The following is a 17,947-nucleotide window of genomic DNA, read 5'->3' as shown; positions in this document are numbered from 1 at the left end:
GTAACGAATTTCTTCCTGATATCCAATCTAAATCTCCCCTCTTTCAGTTTGAGGCCATTACCCTGTGTCCTATCATAATACTCCCTGATAAAGAGTCCCTCCCCATCCTTCATGTAGGCCCCCTTTAGCTACTGGAAGGGGCTCTAAGATCTCCCCGGAACCTTCTCTTCTCCCGGCTGAACAACCCCAACTCTCTCAGCCTGTCCTCATACACTTCCCACAAAGTGGCTTTGCTCTTCCAAGCTCTGGGTTTAGACAGGAGCTGCTGGGGGGAAGGACAGGAGTTGCAGCTCCCCGAATGGGGAGCAGGCAGGTGATGGCCACCCTGCTCTCCAGAGGCAGGAGGACATGGGGACCGTGTTGCAGGTCCTGTAGGTGCTCCTGAAGGTTGAACCCGTCCATAGGAAATGGGACGACCTCAGACCTAGACTCATATGGCTGCAAACCCTGAGTCAAAGTGGCCGGGGGATTTCTGCTTGCCGGAAAGTGTTGTAAAACCTGCTATGTCCCCGCAGAGCTGCTCTGCGAGCCCGGTTCCTGGCACACACATCCGCTTCCCCGCTGCCGAGGACCCAAACACCATCGCCCAGCGTAAAAAGCAATCCCCTGCGTTTTTCCCCAGGGTCTGACAGTGTTTCTTTCTTCCCCCGCCCCTACCTTGCAGGATTGGCCGTTTGATGATGGAGCGCCTCCTCCCAGCAAGATAGTGGAAGATTGGCTCAACTTGTTGAAGACCAAGTTCTGCGAAGACCCCGGCTGCTGCGTGGCCGTGCACTGCGTGGCCGGCCTGGGGCGGTAAGTCAGAGCCCGGCACACCGCCTGCCCCACGCCTGCTCTCCTCCTGCCCCGCTCCCCCTTTCACTGGGATTTTGCGTGCAGCAGAGACCTTTGATGGGGGAGCTGCTGCCCAAGCTCCTCCTTGCACTTCTCATGGGCAAATGCTGGACACGGGGTGATGGGTGCTCTCCTGCTAGTGCCCGGCGGTTGTTTTCCTTTTGCTAAGAGCTCATGGTGGAAATACTGCAAAATGCCTCCTACTAAAACCAGGAGATGATGCTTTTTGAGAGCTGCTGCATTATACTGCTCCCCCCGCTGCAGGTCAGGTTTTGCGTGTGTATTTACATCCCGTTTTCCGATAGATTTGCCTCCAAAATCCTCATGCTCATTAGAAGAGCAGCAAAACAGCAGCCAGACCCATCCTGAGGGTTTTGCCCCCAAAATCAGCCGCTCCCTGGGGCAGCGCTTGCAGCCAAATGGCAAGAAATCACAAACTAAAAGCCAGCACTGGCGACTGCCCGCAATGCCACCACACCAGCCCCGCAGTGTTGTCCCCCCGCCCCGGGGCGGGATGTCAGCCCCTGGGCTGCGTGGCTGGGGACTGACCATGCCACTGCCATTGCCTTTCAGCGCTCCCGTCCTCGTCGCGCTGGCCTTGATCGAGAGCGGGATGAAGTACGAAGACGCCATCCAGTTCATCCGACAGTAAGTCGAGCGGCGTTTTGGCACTGGGGGGAGAGAGCAGCCCTTCAGGACCAGGCTGGATGGGGCTTTGAGCAACCTGGTCTAGTGGGAGATGTCACAGAATCAGAGAGTTGTGTAGGTTGGAAGGGACCTTTCAGATCATGAAGTCCAACCATGAACCTAACACTGACAAAAAACATCACTAAACCATGTGCCTCAGTGGTACATCTACACGTCTTTTAAATACCTCCAGGGATGGTGACTCAGCCACTTCCCTGGGCAGCCTGTTCCAAAGTTTGATAACCCTTTCGGTGAAGAAATTTTTCCTAATATCCAGTTTAAACCTCCCCTGGTGCAACTTGAGAGGCTGTTTCCTCTTGTCCTGTCGCCTGTTACTTGGGAGAAGAGACCGACCCCCACCTCGCTCCAACCTCCTTTCAGGTAGTTGCAGAGAGTGATAAGGTCTCCCCTCATGGAGCGTACCTCCCCCACAGCAGCGGGGCTGGAACTGGATGATCTTTAAGGTCCTTTCCAGCCTAAACCATTCTACAATTCTATGTGATTCTCCAAAGGAATGGAGAGATCTGGCATGTCGCAGGGTTTTTTCAGGGCGCTGGGGTTGCTTTTCTCTTCTTTTGGGAAAGGGGGGGCCAGCATCGAGCCCCCTGAGCTTTTGCATCAGGGCTGCGGGAGGCTGAGGTGGCAGCCGGGAGCATCCTTGCGGGGCTTTTGGCAGGCACCCCACTTTGGGCAGCCTCCCCACGTATTTCTTCCCTGGCTCTCTGTGTCCTAAGACTCGTAAGGAGGTTGAGGGAGAAAAGCTGCTGGAGTCGGTGCTCGTCTCCATTCCTGGGGGATGCACAAGGCTGCAGCCTCCAAAATCCCTTCCTGCTCCAGGCAGGGGGGTTCAGCTCCCCAACAGGGGTGGGGGAGGGTGTCTTCTCCTGCCACACCACTGACTATTCCAACCCTTCTCTATCCCGGCAGGAAGCGCAGAGGAGCCATCAACAGCAAGCAGCTGACGTACTTGGAAAAATACCGACCAAAGCAAAGACTCCGATTTAAGGACCCTCATAACCACAAGAACAAATGCTGCATCATGTAACCTCAATGACCTCTTGCCAAAATCTGTGCACACAGACACCCGGGCACTCGCACGCATCCCACCCCCTCACCCCCCTGCCCAGCCCCGGGCACCCCACACGCCGCCCCACTGCCGGGGCTGGGGCTGGGGGGGACATGGAGCACCACCACCATCTTCCAGCACCCACAGCACCGTCGTCTTGCCAGACACCTGAAAAAAGGCTGCTCTCTCCAGCTACCGAGGAGGGAAGGCAGCGCTGCCCTTTGACTCTCGGCGTTAGCAGGCAGTGAGCTCACGTGATGGGTTCTTCATCGCCTTCCTCCTCCTCCCCTTCCCCTCCCGTTGCACTGAGAGGGATGGGTGGAGGGTGCCTGGTTTGGGGTGATGCAGGCAGGGCTGTGCCAGCTGAGAAGGGATGGGGGGAGCAGGAGGGCCGGAGCACGCCCCAGGAAAACCCTTTCCCACCTCTTCCGTATGAATAAGGGCTGCAGCAACGGGGACGGAGGTGGGGATGGTGCAGTGGCCTCGAGGCGGGGGGGAAGATGGTGATGGCAGGGGGAGGTGAAGGGGGCTTGCAGCTTGGTGCTGGCCCTGTGGCCACGGGAAGGGCTGAGCTAATACTCCCCAGCGCCATTCCCTTTCTCCTGGCTCCTCTCCCACGTCACCATCTCCCCGTTGCCTTGATGCCGGCTGGGGTGCTGCAGATGGGGCTCGTTGGGGGCTCACTGCAGCGAAGGCAGGGGCGCTGGGAAACTCGGGGACCGTGGTGGGGCTTTGCCGGGGTGCAGGGGCAGCACTGGGTCCCCCAAATTGTGGGGTACTCTTATTTATAGCTTCCAAATTCAATGCACAGGGTGGTGGGTTCCTTCCCGTCATGTCCCCATCACCGAGCCGTGGTGCAAACCCTAACGCTGGCTGCGGTGCCCTGGGGACGCAACACGCATCTCGGGGCACATCCATGTCCTCCAGCGTTGCGTTTGCTGGCCAAGGGGCTGGGCTGCAGCTTTTCTGGGGGATTTTGGATGCTCCTGGCAAGAGCATGTCACCAAATTTGGCACCTGCCTTTCCCACATCTGTAACGCGGCGCCTGGCACCCCAACCCCCCCCCCGGCCCCCGGCCCCCCCATCGCCCGGCGTGTGCCCTGGTGGGGTGGACTCAGAGCTGCCCCTGAGCCAGGACATTAAACATCTCTCAACTTTCTGCCTTTGAACGCTTGCAGCAGCTGGAGCAGTGGGCACGCAGGGGATATGGGGGTGGTTTTTTTCTTTTGACGAGGATAAGAAGAAATTTGCTAATTAAAGGAAAAAAAACAAAACTTAAAAAGAAACCAAACCTGTTTGTCTTCCGCATGTCCTCTGGCCTTTCTTTCTCCCGTCGCTGCCCAGTGGAGCCCGGGAGGTGACCCATGGCCCCCCCAGACCGATCCCCGGCACCAAGTCACAGCTGGCTGCCATCCACTGTCACCAGGGCGTACGTGTGGTCCAAGGGATGCTCCGGGTATCCTTTGGACTTGCTGCTGCTCATCCCCTCAGCTGCAGAGGGTCTCAGCTGTTGGGGCAAGGAGGGCTAGTCATCCAGCATCTTGTGGTTGTAGGCTGCCCAGCTTGAGATGCCTTCAGTGCCCTGTGTTGTGTATCTCCAAAGGTTTGTGTGCCTTTCAAAACATAGACTATCCAGAGGCATTTGCTTCAGAGGGTTCATCTTTTGGCATAAGCAGTGAGGAAGGCTGGTTGGACACCTTTGGTACCTGCAGAAGGGTAGGGGACAGCTTCAACCACCACACAGGCAGAGGAGGAGCTTGGAGGTGTTTCCAACGCGCTCCTCTCCAGATGGGAGCCACGGGTTGCATGGCAGGGATGGCCATCCCATGGGACGGGTTGTGGTGCTGAGCGAGGTGGAGACCTTCCACACATGGCCCCAGAGCTGTCATACGGCACACCTCGGGCCTGTCCAAACCTCCACATTGTGGGACAGCCCTCAGTCTCTGGAGTTTCTCCTGCCCCATTCCAAGCTGTTGATTCCTATGTCTCCTGGGGAAGGTGGCAACGGTTGAAGGGTCTGTGTTGGTTGGGAAGGTTGAGAAATTGGGCTGATAAAAAGGCCTGATCCTGTATTACAGCAGTCCCACTGGATGGGTCACCATCCCCTTCCTGCCCAGGTGTGTCCTCTTGCTGCTAAAATAGGTGCTGCTTCGTCCCCAGGGGCAATAGGAGGTGGCTTGGCATTGCGATGGGGACAGCCTCAATCCCTCTTAGCCAGGAGACCTCGCGCCCCCATGTGCTCCCCAGTCACAACAGGCTGTGCCATGTCTTGCGAAGAGTTCAGGATAAAGTGGTGGGAACTGTTGCTTTGGAGGCTTGGAGATGTTTCTGCCCTGGCAAGAGGAGGAGAAATGGTTTCCTCGCCCACGGTCATGGGAGCATCGCATGGCAGATTGCCCAGGGCAAGCGGTCCAGGGCTTCAGCCACGATGCTTTTGAGTTGGGGTCAGGTTGGGATGGGGACAGAGGGGCTTGAATTCAGCCTCCTTTGGCCAAAAGGAACTCTTCACCTTCTCCATGCAGGGTTTGATGGCGGAAGCGCTCGGTGCCGAGCCCTGATGAGAGTACGCTCAGATCTCAGCTTGGTGGGCTTGTCTGGGGGGAAAACAGGGGCAGGCAGGCTCTGCAGTGCTCCTTCGCTTTATGTAGCATCAACCCATCCACCTTAAAAACAGAGAGCTTCTAAAGTAAGCGCAGTCCTTGATCTGGTACAATCCATGTGGCCAAATCCTGAGCGCCTCTGGCTGGCAGAGCAGCATCTTGATACTCTTCAGTTTTGTGAGTCACTGCAAAAAAAAAAGAAACAAACCCAAAACCATGCTGCTTTAATTGTCCTAATTTTTTTCTTTTTCCTTTTTTTAATGGGTGTCACCTCCCTGTCCTGGAACTTGCTGTCACCTCCCATGTGCCACTCCATGGACAGGACACCTCGGCAGCCCAGGAGCTGCTGTCATTGCATGGAGGGCTTGAACACGATCCAAGGTTTCTCTGAGTTGGACTGCCAAACATTTGGGAATTTTCTGATATGGACTTGGGCTCCTTCCTCTGAGGTACCAGCTCCTCGGTGGTTCAGCCTAGAGGGGGTTACACAAACGTAACAAGCTGGGGAAATTGAGGGGTCTTCCAACTGGGGCTAGGAATCTCAAAGAGCCCAGTTCCCTCACAAAAATCTTGGGACAGCTGGGGAAGAGGGAAGGTTGGAGCTCAGTAGACATATAGCACCAGAGCAAGGCCTAAGCAGGAACGGCCTCATGGTTTGGGCTGGTTTTGGGGTCTCTCCTACGCTAATCCTCTTTTCACTTCGGATGCCAAGATGTTGAAAGGAGAGCCTTAAAAATCTGACGTATTTGCCTATTCTGTTACTGCTTCAGTTGTCTCCATTGGATCTTGGCAGATGTCATAGGGAGCAGATACCCCCATGGCTTTGGCTACAAAGCAACCACCTTATCCTGTCCTTATCTACAGGAGCAAAGGCATAAACTGGGTTTTATACCTCCTCACCTCTATCCACCTCCTTTACTCCTCCATGGAAACCTGTCATCTTTCCATAGTTTGCAGGGTCAGGGCTCCAAACTGGTAGCAAGAGCTTTGGAGACCCAAGGGATGGTGAAGCAGAGATGCCCTAACCATCAAACCAAGAGCTTGTGGGCTTTGCCCAGGAATCTCATGGCTGAACCTGACGTGGGTTGGATGGGGCTTTGAGCAGCCTGGTCTAGTGGGCGGTGTCCCTGCCCATGGCAGGGGGGTTAGAACTAGATGATCTTTAAGGTCCCTTCCAACCCGAACCATTCCATGATTCTGTGGGGGAATAAATCTGAGCAGGAATTTGTAGCTGTGTCCTCTCACCGGTGGCACACACGTGCCCTCATCTGCATTTTGGTTCAGAGGCTGGTGTGTCCCTTGTTTGCCAAGTTCTCCAGGTTTGCCAGTCAGATGGAGCGCGTGGTGGGGGCAGCGGTGGGAAGGAAGGCAACACGGCCGTTGCAAATGGCCAGCTCTTTATTTCAGAAAGGTCTGGTGACACGTATTTAAAGACTTCGCATTTGTAAATTCATATTATGAGTCTTGCAATAAGGCTGACACTGTGGTGCTTGGGCTGAGAGTTTCGTATGAGGAGGTTTATGAGTAACAGATTTCCCGAGGAAGCAGAGAGTCTTGCTCTATCTACAATAGAACGAGTCGTTTTCTTTTTTTTCTTTTTTTTTTTTTTTCATTGGGTTTGTTTGTTTTTTAGTAGTCCCAGTGGGAAAGCACACAGGGAGATTCGTGACTTCCACGCATTTTCCAGGGTCTTATATCTCATTTGCTTCCAGCGGGCCGGGTAGGTGCAGTTGGGCGGGTGGATTTGGATGGGATGCTGTCTGGTGGGAGAAGAATGTGGCTGGTTTCTTTACGCCGCAGGGGGTGACGGGCCGGCTGCGCTCCCTCTCACAGGCTCCTCCAGACATTCCTGGTTGTTTCGCCGCGCTCGCCTTCCCTTCAGACCACCATCTCCCAATGAACTCTCGACTTCCCTGCTGTTTCTTTCTGTGCGGCAAAGAACTGCATATTTTCCTTTTTAACTCCGTGGGCAGTCGTAGTAGTATGTAGATTAAGCCCAGATGACTTTTTTTTTTTGTTTTGGGTTTTTGTTTTTGTTTTTGTTTTTTTTTTGGTCTGAGCCATAGCTAAATTATTATACCCAATGCTTTTTGTATCAGACGGCATCACTTTGAATATGCAGATGAGGTATAGGATCTTGACACTTTATAACCTTTTTAAAAAAGAAACTTGTCTGTTTACTTATGTCTTGTGTAAAAAGGAAAAAAAAATGTATGCCTTTTAATAATCACTTTTTTTTTTTGAGTTTTATGAAATTACAGTGGTTTCACTCCAGCAGCGAAATAAAAAGCGTTCACTGTTTTGTACATCCCTGTGTGCTGCTGTGCTGCTAACGCGGGGGTTATTGAGATGGGGGAGGCAAAGGCAGAGCCAAACTCTGGCCAAGAGATGGTGGAGGGATGCATGGGGAGGTGTGGGGTGGGGTGGCTGGATACCTTATCCCACTCCCGTCCCATCCCAAATGTGTCCCAGCTACATTCTCCACCCATTCCCTGGGTTATTTTCCTCCTCTCATCCCATTACCCTTTCCTGGGAGCTCCTGGGTCAGACAATGGAGGTGGCCAGGAAAGGGTTGGACCTACTGCCACGAAGATGATCCGAGGGCTGGAGCACCTCTGCTGTGAGGACAGGCTGAGAGTGTTGGGGTTGTTCAGCCTGGAGAAGAGAAGGCTCTGGGGAGACCTTAGAGCCCCTTCCAGTACCTGAAGGGGGCTACAGGAAAGCTGGGGAGGGGCTGTTTGCAAGGGCATGTAGCGATAGGACGAGGGGCAATGGTTATAAACTAGAGCAGGGCAGGTTTGGATGAGACATTAGGAAGAAGTTCTTTACAATGAGGGTGGTGAGACACTGGAACAGGTTGCCCAGAGAGGTGGAGGAGGCCCCATCCCTGAAGACATTCAAGGCCAGGCTTGATGAGGCTCTGAGCAACCTGATCTAGTTGAAGATGTCCCTGCTGACTGCAGGGGGGTTGGACTGGGTGACCTTTAAAGGTCCCTTCCAACCCAACACATTCTATGATTCTATGGTACTGCAATTAGATGATGGGCTGCATCAGTACAGCCCAGGGCGGAGAGAACTGATTTGCCCAGAACCAAGGTAGGTGGTCAGGGGGCATACAGGGCTCCGGCCCTTTTCCCTGTGGGCTGCTCTCTGTCCCATCCAGTGTAATCACCGCATGGTCCATCTCCAGCCCTTGGCAAAACATCATGCATGTCTTCAGTGGTGATTGCCAGGCAGCCCCACTTCCAGCATCCCCCCAGCATAAGCCACCATGATCACAGCAGGGTCAGGAGCCCTTGCCAGCAAGCGTCCAACCAGCACAGTGAGGTCTTCTTCAGAGGAGGGTCTGGCAGCAAGGTGACCCCAGAGCTGGTCTGCAGCGGTGGCCTTGTCTTGGCTGAGTGAGCTAGTTGCGTTGCTCGCTTACCAAAGGGTGTCATAGTTTTTAAGCACCCACTTCATCATCAAATAATGGGCACAAGCAGAGCCCACACACCCCCCTCCCCCCGATCCTGTGTCCAGCATGTCTCAACGGATGCAGTTGGATTAAAGATGTGGTAAGGCTCAGAGATGCCTTTTATCCCACGTGGAAAGAGCTGACCCCGTAGCAAGGCTGTAGGGTGCTGTTGGACAAGCTACCCAACTGAGGGCCACTGTTGGCCCCTTCAGAGGCCATGGCTAACAAATCATTGCATGCAAGAGCCTGACCACTTGAGGTCACCTATACAGTGGGCAGCCCTTGTACCAGAAACACACCAAACTACCTGGATCGGCTGTGACCAGCCTCTCTGGGCTCTGGCATGAAGGAGCTATGGGAAGAACGAGCTCTTAAAATAAGTGTTTTCCACCAGCACAAACACACCTGCCAGGGACCCCTGGGTTAGGAAGATCTTGTGGCTGGAGATCTCGTGGCTGTTTCTGCCTCCTGTGCTGTTTCTCCTATTATAAACCAGTTTAACAGCTAAATCTACCACATGGAGAGCAGCTGCTCAGTGACTGAGGTCTTGGTGCAGCGTCTCCCAGTTGAGCAACTGAAGACATGTTGACCTCAGTCCACCCAGGAAGGTAGACTGGGTGGACTGACCAGCACACCAGCAAGGAGGAGCCGAGTTGAATATTAGGGTAGATTTTCTGCTGGCAAAGTGGACTTTTGGAGGGAGGACATGGTGTTCAAGCCCTTGGAGGACTACTAAGAACAGGACAGACGTCCAAGGTCAGGATGGAAGGATGACCTCTGTAAAGTGATTTTTATCCCAAACCCCACTAAGGCTTCGTGGTCAGCTGTGGCCCAGCCTATGCCTTCTTCAGTCTCAGGACCAACTGAGCAAGTTAAAACCATGGAGACAACTGAGCTAGGCAGGACATGGGACACTCGGAGGCATGGCAGATATCTCAGTATTTCTGCAGGAACTGGCACGTGTTTTCCATGGGAATGTATCTTCCCTTGCATGGGAGAAGGGGAAGGCTGGAATGAAGGACTCAATGTTTTGTTTTCATTGAAGAACTCAATGTTTTCTGTGGGAAGAGCCTGCTAGGAAAAGAGGTCTGATTTGGAAGAGGTGAGATGGGTTTCACCTACCCACTGTCACCATCCAGTGCCAACACTAGATTCCTCAGCCCTGCCCCATAGCTGGGACTCCTGGGGGAGCTACAACATACCAGCCAGGCTGCCGAAGAGGTGGGCTGCTGGGAACCACCACAGATCGACAGACCCAGCAGTTCTCGGGTAGCTTTTGACCCTCTCCAGTGTGCTGTCCACAGTGAAGCTATTCCAGGGGAAAACATTCAACCATCTCAGTCCCAGGTCAGGGGCAAGGGGCTGCTGCATGGGAAGCTGCTGCAAGGCTGCTGCAAGGTGGGCACTGACATGACAGCTTCAAATTCGGGAGTGTGATTAGGTTTCCTTACACTTCCACTGCCAGACGGATGGTTCGGTATTAGTCTTGATGATTAAACTATTTGCAACAGGGCTTGTAAGGCCCATTTGTCCATCTCTCTACCCCAAGAATTTGAATCCAATGACTGATTTAACCCCACAGAGTGTGAGAGCTCCCAAAGACACCACATTCCTACAAGACCAATGTAAATAACAGATAAAGAAAAGACCTGAGCGGTACGTCCCAGTGGAGCATGGTTCAACCTTGGTTAGACACCCAAGAGTCCACCCAAAGGAGACAGTACACACACTCCACCCATTGGAGATCTGCTCAGTGCTTCACCACCAGCAGAGACCACCCATGGGGCATGAAAACAGGCTTCACTCAGGAAACCAGATCGGGTTTTAACTCTGCCCTCCATCACCAAGGCAGGAAGGCAAAGACCAGAGGCTCCATGGAGGCTGAAGAGCAGGAGCTTGCACGAACAGGCTGGAAAGCAAGGAAAACTGACGCTAATTGTGTGAGCTCTGGAGTAATTACAAGGCGTTGGGTGGAGTAAGTGGGGAAGGGGGGAGGAAACTCCCCTCGTGCTCCTGTAGGCTCAGTGAGGCTTTTCAGGGAGATGCCAGCTTGGAAGAGAGGAGTGTTGCAGCAGGGTGGCGTGGCTAGATCTGTCCTTGGATTGCCCCAGCGCTCCCCAAGCGCTCTGCAAGGCAGATCCTTATCTCATCGAACTCTTTGAACCACGCAGCTGGAAGGGGCACTGCCTCAGGGGTTGTGCAATAAGCAACTGGGCCTTCAATCAGCCTAATTGCTGCCTCGCCTCCCAACCAGGACGGCCACGGGGACTTCTGAACACGGGCGCGTGTGCTGGAGAAACACCCGCCCGCGCTCCTGCCTGTACATGCTGTCTCCTACCTGCCTGCATACCTCTTCACCCTCCGTCACCGAAAAATGTGCACCCCTTTGCAGGCCAGACCCTGACTCTCTGCGACAGGAGGTCGCCACTCCACGCACAGGTTCCTGACCTCCCCAGGAGGAGCACTATGAAAGCCCATCAAGTTGGAGTTGTCTGGAAAGGTCTGAATTGGCCACTCATAGGTCCTGGGATCTCTTCCCAGCTTGTGCCATGGTCTGCAGTGCCTTAGCCCCTTCTCAGCAGAGGAGGTGGGTACCTACATCACAGCCACATATTGCAGTGACTTCAGTCTTGCCAACACCAAAATTCGTGAGGTCCACCCAGCTCAAGGTGGGAGTCCACAGTGCGGTCTCATCCCTGTCTTACTTTCCAACCAACAGAGATCAAGTCAAGAGTCAATACTGGAGATTCAGGAGGGATCGATCTCATACTGGCATGGACAATTCTTTCAGAGCTCCACCACTGCGAGGGTCCCCGGACGCTCAGCTCACATAGAGACACCCACGCTGGAGACACCCCAAGCCTTGTGAGATGACCCATGGCTCAGAGCTCACCCTGTCAATGTTACTAACCCACCTCAGAAAGCTGGCCCTCTGCAGAGCCACGGAGGCAAATGTTGCAAGGTCTTCAGCAAAATCCAGACCAGCCGTGGTCCAGGCTCAGGAGAATGGACAAAAAATGCTCTGTGAGGGATGCTTTGCTCCCTGTTTGCTACGTGCTGAGCCATGATGAAACCTTGCCTTGCTTGCTTTGGACCACTGCTGGCCATCACAGCCAACACTGGCTCTTCTTGAGTGCAGCGCAGCTCTCACTGCTGCTCCTGTCAATCTCCCTGGGTTGCCCTTGTGCAACTTCTCCACCCGAGGACACTATCTGAAAGAGGTCTTCTATCTTCTCCTTGGTGCCCAGGGAGACAGGAACCATCAGGGAGAGGCTGTGCAACGATGGGAGGCTGCAGGGGTGAAGGTCTTGCCTTCCTCCAGCATCTCAGGGACCGTGTGAGTCCGGACACGAGGCACGGGAGGTGCTGCCCTGCTTGCGCTGCGGTATCTGGGAACTCCCATGCTCGTGGCTACGAAAATGTAGGGCAGAGCTTGGGTTGGGAAGAAAATTAAAATCTTTGCAACAAATGTAGCTGAAAAGTCAAGTGGGGAATGAGGCGCTGCTTGGCAAAGGTACAGTAACACGGATCGCCAGGGGTGGGTTTTACCCGGGGAGTTTTCCCTGCAAACAGAGCAAGGAGGGGAAGGAAAAACTCTTCACCTGGACTTACACGACCACCCCCAATGTTCGGAAAGTGGGTTCTGGAAATCACCGCTCCACGCCGTGACCACCACGAGGAGCTGTGCTGCCTTGTCTGAGCCGCTCACCGGGCAGGACCTCGGGGCAGAATTTGTTTTAACCGTCGGAGAGAGCAAACATTTGAGCGGCAGGAGGGAAGGAGGCTTGCACAGAGCCTGGAAAGGGCTGAGTCACTCGCTGTCGGCGTCAGCAGCCGAGGAGAAAGCGCAGCTGCCAAACAGCCACCTGGAGCTTCGTCAGCTCATCCTTTAAAAAAAGAAAAAAAAAAAAGAAAAAAAAAGGAAAAAAAAACCCAACACTCGATGGCTTCTCCCGCATCCCACCGGAGAGCTACAGGCAGCCAGGGAGTTCCCTGCAAAGGCAGTGGCTGTGGAAAATGCCCTTCCCTGGCTGCAGGTGCTGGTTTCTGTTGCAACATCTCCCTTGGGGCTCGCAGGGCAGAGGAGGCTGCGCGGCTCTCCCACAGCAAGCGGGGCAGCCTCCAGGGACATGTCACGGCCAAGCCAGGGCTCGGTCCAAGGACCGGGGGCGGGAGATGATTAGAGACCTGACGGCTCACTCGGCGCTGGGAGAAGCACGATGCAAGAGCTGCCTCGCAGAGATAACCGTGAGGCTGGCAGCGCTGCTGGCTTCAACCCACGAGTGACTCACCTGCGCCAGGGCATCTCGTCTGGCTATCAGGTGGAGACAGGGAGAAGCAGTGCATTTAAATGAGCTTTGATCTTTAAGGCAAACAACACCGGCTTGTTTTGCAGCGCTCAGACAGCCATGGATGACAGAGAAGGACGGCCAGACAGGTTTTGGGGTGCCTGGTTCAAGGCACTCGTTTTTGGTGGATGGATGCCCAGCACTCAAAACCAGAGCTGTGATGAAGGGGTAACATGAAAACTTACTAGGTGCTGCCAAACACCAGGGCTGAAGGTCTTGGGGCTCTTTCTGGGTTGCAAATCTGCTAGGTTGAGGGAGACAAGGCAGCTTGGCGGTGCAGAGACTCACACATCTGTAACTACCCCAGCTGCAGGCAAGTGACCCAGTTGGGAAGTGGAGTCCTCCTGGTTGCAGCTCCTCAACCCGTTAGATCTGCAGTTTCCATCCTGGGAGGGTTTCAGGAAAAAGCCATGAGCAACTGGGCTGATGCCCATAGCTGACCCTGCTTTGAGCAGGAGACCTCCTGAGGTCCCTTCCAGCCTGAATTATCCTGTGGTCCTTCAGTGATGCCAGCAGAAAAAAGAATATCATAGGGTGCAAAACTGGGCCGCTGAAAGAGACTCCAGAGATACTCCCCCTGGGGCATGTGCCTTCTCCTGCCACTGCTCCTGTCTCCTCCAGCTCCTTCTGTTATGGTCAAGGTGTCCATAGCTGTAGAGGGAATTATGTCCAGACTGCATGCTCCCCACGTAGGCAACTCAGTATCCTCTCTAAAGTGTGGACACCAGAACTGTATGTTGTACCCAATGTCAGACTCCATCTAAAGCAGTTAAATCACTGCACCCCTTACTGCACCCGTCACCAATATTTCGTTGAGAGTGCATCTATCATGGGATGCAGACTGATCAAATGCAAAGCCCTGCAAGGGATGTCTCTGGCTCCATCAGCCGTCACCACGCAATCCATCATGCTGTGAAGAGGTCGAGCTGCAGCCCATCGCACTTCAATGCTTCAGCCCACCACTGGGTCCTTTTCCCCAGGGATATAACTTTTCCAGCTGGCTGAGCTAAACTCTGCATGGAAATGGCTTCTTACCAAGAGGGACTGACCAGTCCCTGTGGCTCTCTGTCCTCATCCACCTCATTTTTATCCCCTCACAGTTTCTTCAGGAGCAATTTTGCTTTTTTTTTCCAGCTCACTGGTGGAGAAGACTGCATAGCTTTGGCCCCAGGATTTTCCTTAGAAGAAATAGATGCAGTCACTAGCAATTCCCCATTGATCACCACTTTTTGAGATCTGCCAGTCAGCCAACTCTTAGCTCATTTAACCCATGAAGTGTGGTGCTTTTTTCCTCCACTGGAATGCCACTCTGTACAAATCCAACATTTTACAAGCATCTTGCATATACAGTTATGTTTATGAACCAACCTTACGATCTAGAAGAATGAAGCCAAGCTGGTACAACAAGCCCCATTTTCCACAAAGCCACATTGACTGGCATTTATTATATTTCTGTTCTTTCTCTTTTCATGAATCAGATTGTAGATCAGCCTGTTATTATTAGCTTGACATCGCTCCTAGACATGTCTGGCCCATACAAGCAGTTGAGATGCTCAGCAGGCTCCTGAGGCTTAGCAGCACGTTAGTAGAGGTATGGGAGACCAGGAGAAGATATTGGCCTATTATGCATTAAAGCCTTTGCATCTTCCAAGGAGCCAAGCTCTAGTCTTGCTTGGGTTGAGCATGAAGCTGCTGCTCTTCATCCAAGAACCGGTTTCCTTATTGCATCCTGAAGTTTTCCGGAAAGGTCATGTAAAAGATAGATATAATGGCAGCACCTAAGCTCACAGGGGCTCACAGCATCTCCCTGTGGCCTTGTACAGTGGCCAAGGAGAGGCGGTGGTTGCATGGAGCCCAGCAGGATACCCTGGGTGAGAGCTTAACTCACCTCTCCGAGCTGTTGGAGACGCACAGCCCACGGTGACCCTGCAAACCCCTTTCTGTGCGAGAGCAGCGTGTTGTGGTCTCTGACCCTCGGGCTGGGGGACAACAGGGATCAGGCTGGGTGTGATGCACAGCTGTAGGAAGCTGTCCCTGCCCTGAGAATTTTAGGAAGCAACAGCACCATTTCTAAAGCCTCAAATCAAGGGGTGAAGCAGCTGACCCACTGAGACCACTGGACCACACTGGCAAACCCCACTTGACCATTTCCATAAGGACCCTCCTGTTGCCTCATCTTGGGCTCTGCTTGGGGTTGTTTGGCAAAAGACTGCCCTTATTTTATTGCACGTGTGCAGTTTCCTCCACAATATGTGTCTTCCTCCACAAATTCCTGATCTGCCTGGTCCCCTGATAGTCCCTAAGACCTCAGTGCAAAAGAGAAGATGCCTCACGATTTGGATCTGGGGTCAAGCCAGATCCTGGTGCCCAGTTCCACCACCGTCTCTCCTTGAGCTCACACCTACCCCAGCCTTCTCCTCTTGCAACTTGTGCTCGAGCAAAATCCTTTGCGTGCTAAAAAACCCACCAGCACAAACAGCCAGCCGCCCACCCATGCTCTCAGCCTGCCACCGGCGTAGAGAATCCCCATCCTTAAGGACGCAGCCTTGAACAACAGCCAGGGAAATTAAAAAAAAAAAAAAAAAAAAAAAAGGAAAAAACAAGCTCCTCCACAGCCTGACCTTTTATTGTCCGTAAGGGGCTGCCAAACCAAACTGCGCCGCGGGTCCTTCCCGCTCCTTGCATCTCATCCGAGATTCCTCCCCACCCCACCACAGCTCACGCGGTCGCAGCCTCAGCTGTGTCATCGGGTCTCCCTGGGAGCGAGGAAGACAATGGGGGAATCCTCGGGGCGGCATGAGCCGCTTCCTCTGCCTCCATGCAAGCAGGGGGTCCCGGGGTGGGGGGAAGTCTTGGTGGAGGGTGGGATCTGCAGTTCTTGGCAGATGGGACAGTCAGCGAAGGTGGAAGAGCATCTACTGCCTTTTGTGATTAACCACGTGGGAAGGACCAGTGGGTACATGGCAGGTTTAAATAACCTTCTCGCCTCTGGGGGCCCATTCAGGCCACTTCAGGAGGGAAAAAAAAAAAAAAAAAAAAAAAAAAAATCTTCCTGCGAATGTCTGGTGCCAGCTGCCAGAAGAAAAGCTTAGCTCTGGGCTGTGCTTGCCCCAGCAGAGCCTGCCTCGCTTTTGCTGCCCTTCGCATTTCCCCACCCTCCCACCCCCGGCTCGGCTCCGAGCTCCTGAGGACACGAGCTGAGCCGGAGCGCCTGAGAGCCCTTGGCCTGGCCGTGGCAAGCCATGCCCTCCCTGCCTGCGAGCACGCAGCCGGGGCTTGTCCACATTAGACAGAGCCGGCTGCCTCTAATTAGCAGCGGGTGATAAATCCAGGGGGGAGATGACAACCCAGCGGGAAGAATCTAAGCATCCTGCCTTTTCAGTTCTCTTCCTCCCATCACACACAGCCGGGCTTGCCCAGTCCTGTGATCTCCCGTGGCAATGAGCCATCCCCCCTGGATGGGGAATGAACTCGGTGGCTGTGTGTGCAGCCCCTGCTGAGGGACTAACTGAATGGGGCATTTGCTCTGTGCCCTCCCGTTGGGAAGTGGAAGCCATCCCAGCCTCCCTGTCCCGCTGGTGGTGGAAGGAGATGCCATGACGTCTCCCCTGTTAGACCATGAAGGGCCTCAGACACGTTGTTCAGCAGGGACACACACACAGAGTGCCAAGCTTGCCTGGGACCCTACACCAAACGCCTCCTTTCGTAGACAGCTTGAGCAAAGAACCACCTGGTCTCATGGTCTCCTTCATAGTCTGTGTCTCCTCCTGCAAAACGAACAGTTGCAACTGCCACCAGGATTTGCAGAAATTGGCATTCTGCTGCGGACAACCAAGTGAGGTGGTTCCCAGCTTGCATCCCTCCATAAGCCTTGGACAGGAGACCTGGGGTGGAGCTTTAAAAGCCAATGTGACATGCATGAGAATGACTGGAAACCCCAGCACCAGGAGTTGGGGGAACTGTCATTGCAAGCCCTGGTACCAGCATCATACACAGAAGCCTAGAAAGGGACCAGATACGCCGAGAGGTGGGGGACAGAGCCAAGAAGGTTGGGAGCAGGAGACAATGGCAATACGGGGTTGTATGAGGTCTCTGCCAGCCCCCTTCTCCACAGCAGGAGGGGACAGCCCATGCCTGCAGACCAGCTAGGTGGCATCTCATCCCCAAAGCCGTGGTCCCAACTTACCACCCGTCCCTGCAGCCAGCCCACCTCAATATCTCCTCATCACTACACAATCATGCTCCTGCCACCGGCCCCCACTCTTCCCATCCAGGGCAGGCTTCACGTAACAACTTTTGCACCTTGGAGCTGCCAGGGTGGCCGGGCAGAGGTGGGTGCAGAGGGTGGAGGGGCTCCCATGGATGGAGGGGCACAGCTCAGGCCATTTTTTCCCCCATGGTTTCAGCAAGACTCTGCCCTGGATCTTGCCAAGCACAGGGAGGGCCCCCTTGGTGCCCTGCTCCTCGAGGGCAGTGGCTGCTTTTCCCCTGCAAATCTGGAGGGAACATAATCTCCTTGAGGGCTCTTCTGCTCGACATCGTTTGGGTTGAAACTGCCCAGGAAGATTCACATAAATCTTGTTTCTTTAGGAAAACAAGGGAAAAAAGCCGGGGTGTGGTGTAAAAGCAGCTTGTTGTGCCAAGAGCATCCCTGCTGGGTTTGGAAAGCCTTCCCTGGTGGCTTGCAACCCTGCTCTGTGATCGGCGCTTTTGGAAGACCATAAACCATCACTGGGACTGGCATGATTTTGGGGACCACCAGCCCCGGGGGTGATGGAGACCAGTGTCTGCTCTGCAGACCTACACGAAGGGCTGAGCCTAGTTCTGCTGCTGGCTGGGGTAGGCAAGCTGTGAATTCATCCCCCTCCAAGAAAAAAAATGGACTTAGGACCATTTCTCAGCTCTGTCCCCGCTAAGGGAAAGCATGCACATCACTGGGGAATTTCTTCACAGT

General features: G+C 54.0%; 1 protein-coding gene across 4 annotated transcripts in view; it reads left to right on the top strand.

The window, feature by feature from the left end:
• Positions 1–7,493, top strand: part of PTP4A3 (protein tyrosine phosphatase 4A3) — a 52,430-nt gene extending 44,937 nt beyond the window's left edge. For all 4 annotated transcript variants that reach the window (XM_074577937.1, XM_074577940.1, XM_074577938.1 and 1 more), the window contains exons 4-6: positions 665–795; positions 1,408–1,482; positions 2,449–7,493. In XM_074577937.1, coding sequence (XP_074434038.1) covers positions 665–795; positions 1,408–1,482; positions 2,449–2,566 — 324 coding nt within the window. In that variant the 3' untranslated portion in view covers positions 2,567–7,493. The remainder of the gene's footprint in view (positions 1–664; positions 796–1,407; positions 1,483–2,448) is intronic.
• Positions 7,494–17,947: the final 10,454 nt, after the last annotated feature.

This window comes from Larus michahellis, chromosome 2 (genome assembly GCF_964199755.1).
Source record: "Larus michahellis chromosome 2, bLarMic1.1, whole genome shotgun sequence".
Taxonomy (NCBI): domain Eukaryota; kingdom Metazoa; phylum Chordata; class Aves; order Charadriiformes; family Laridae; genus Larus; species Larus michahellis.
This window is presented reverse-complemented; position numbering and strand designations above follow the sequence as displayed.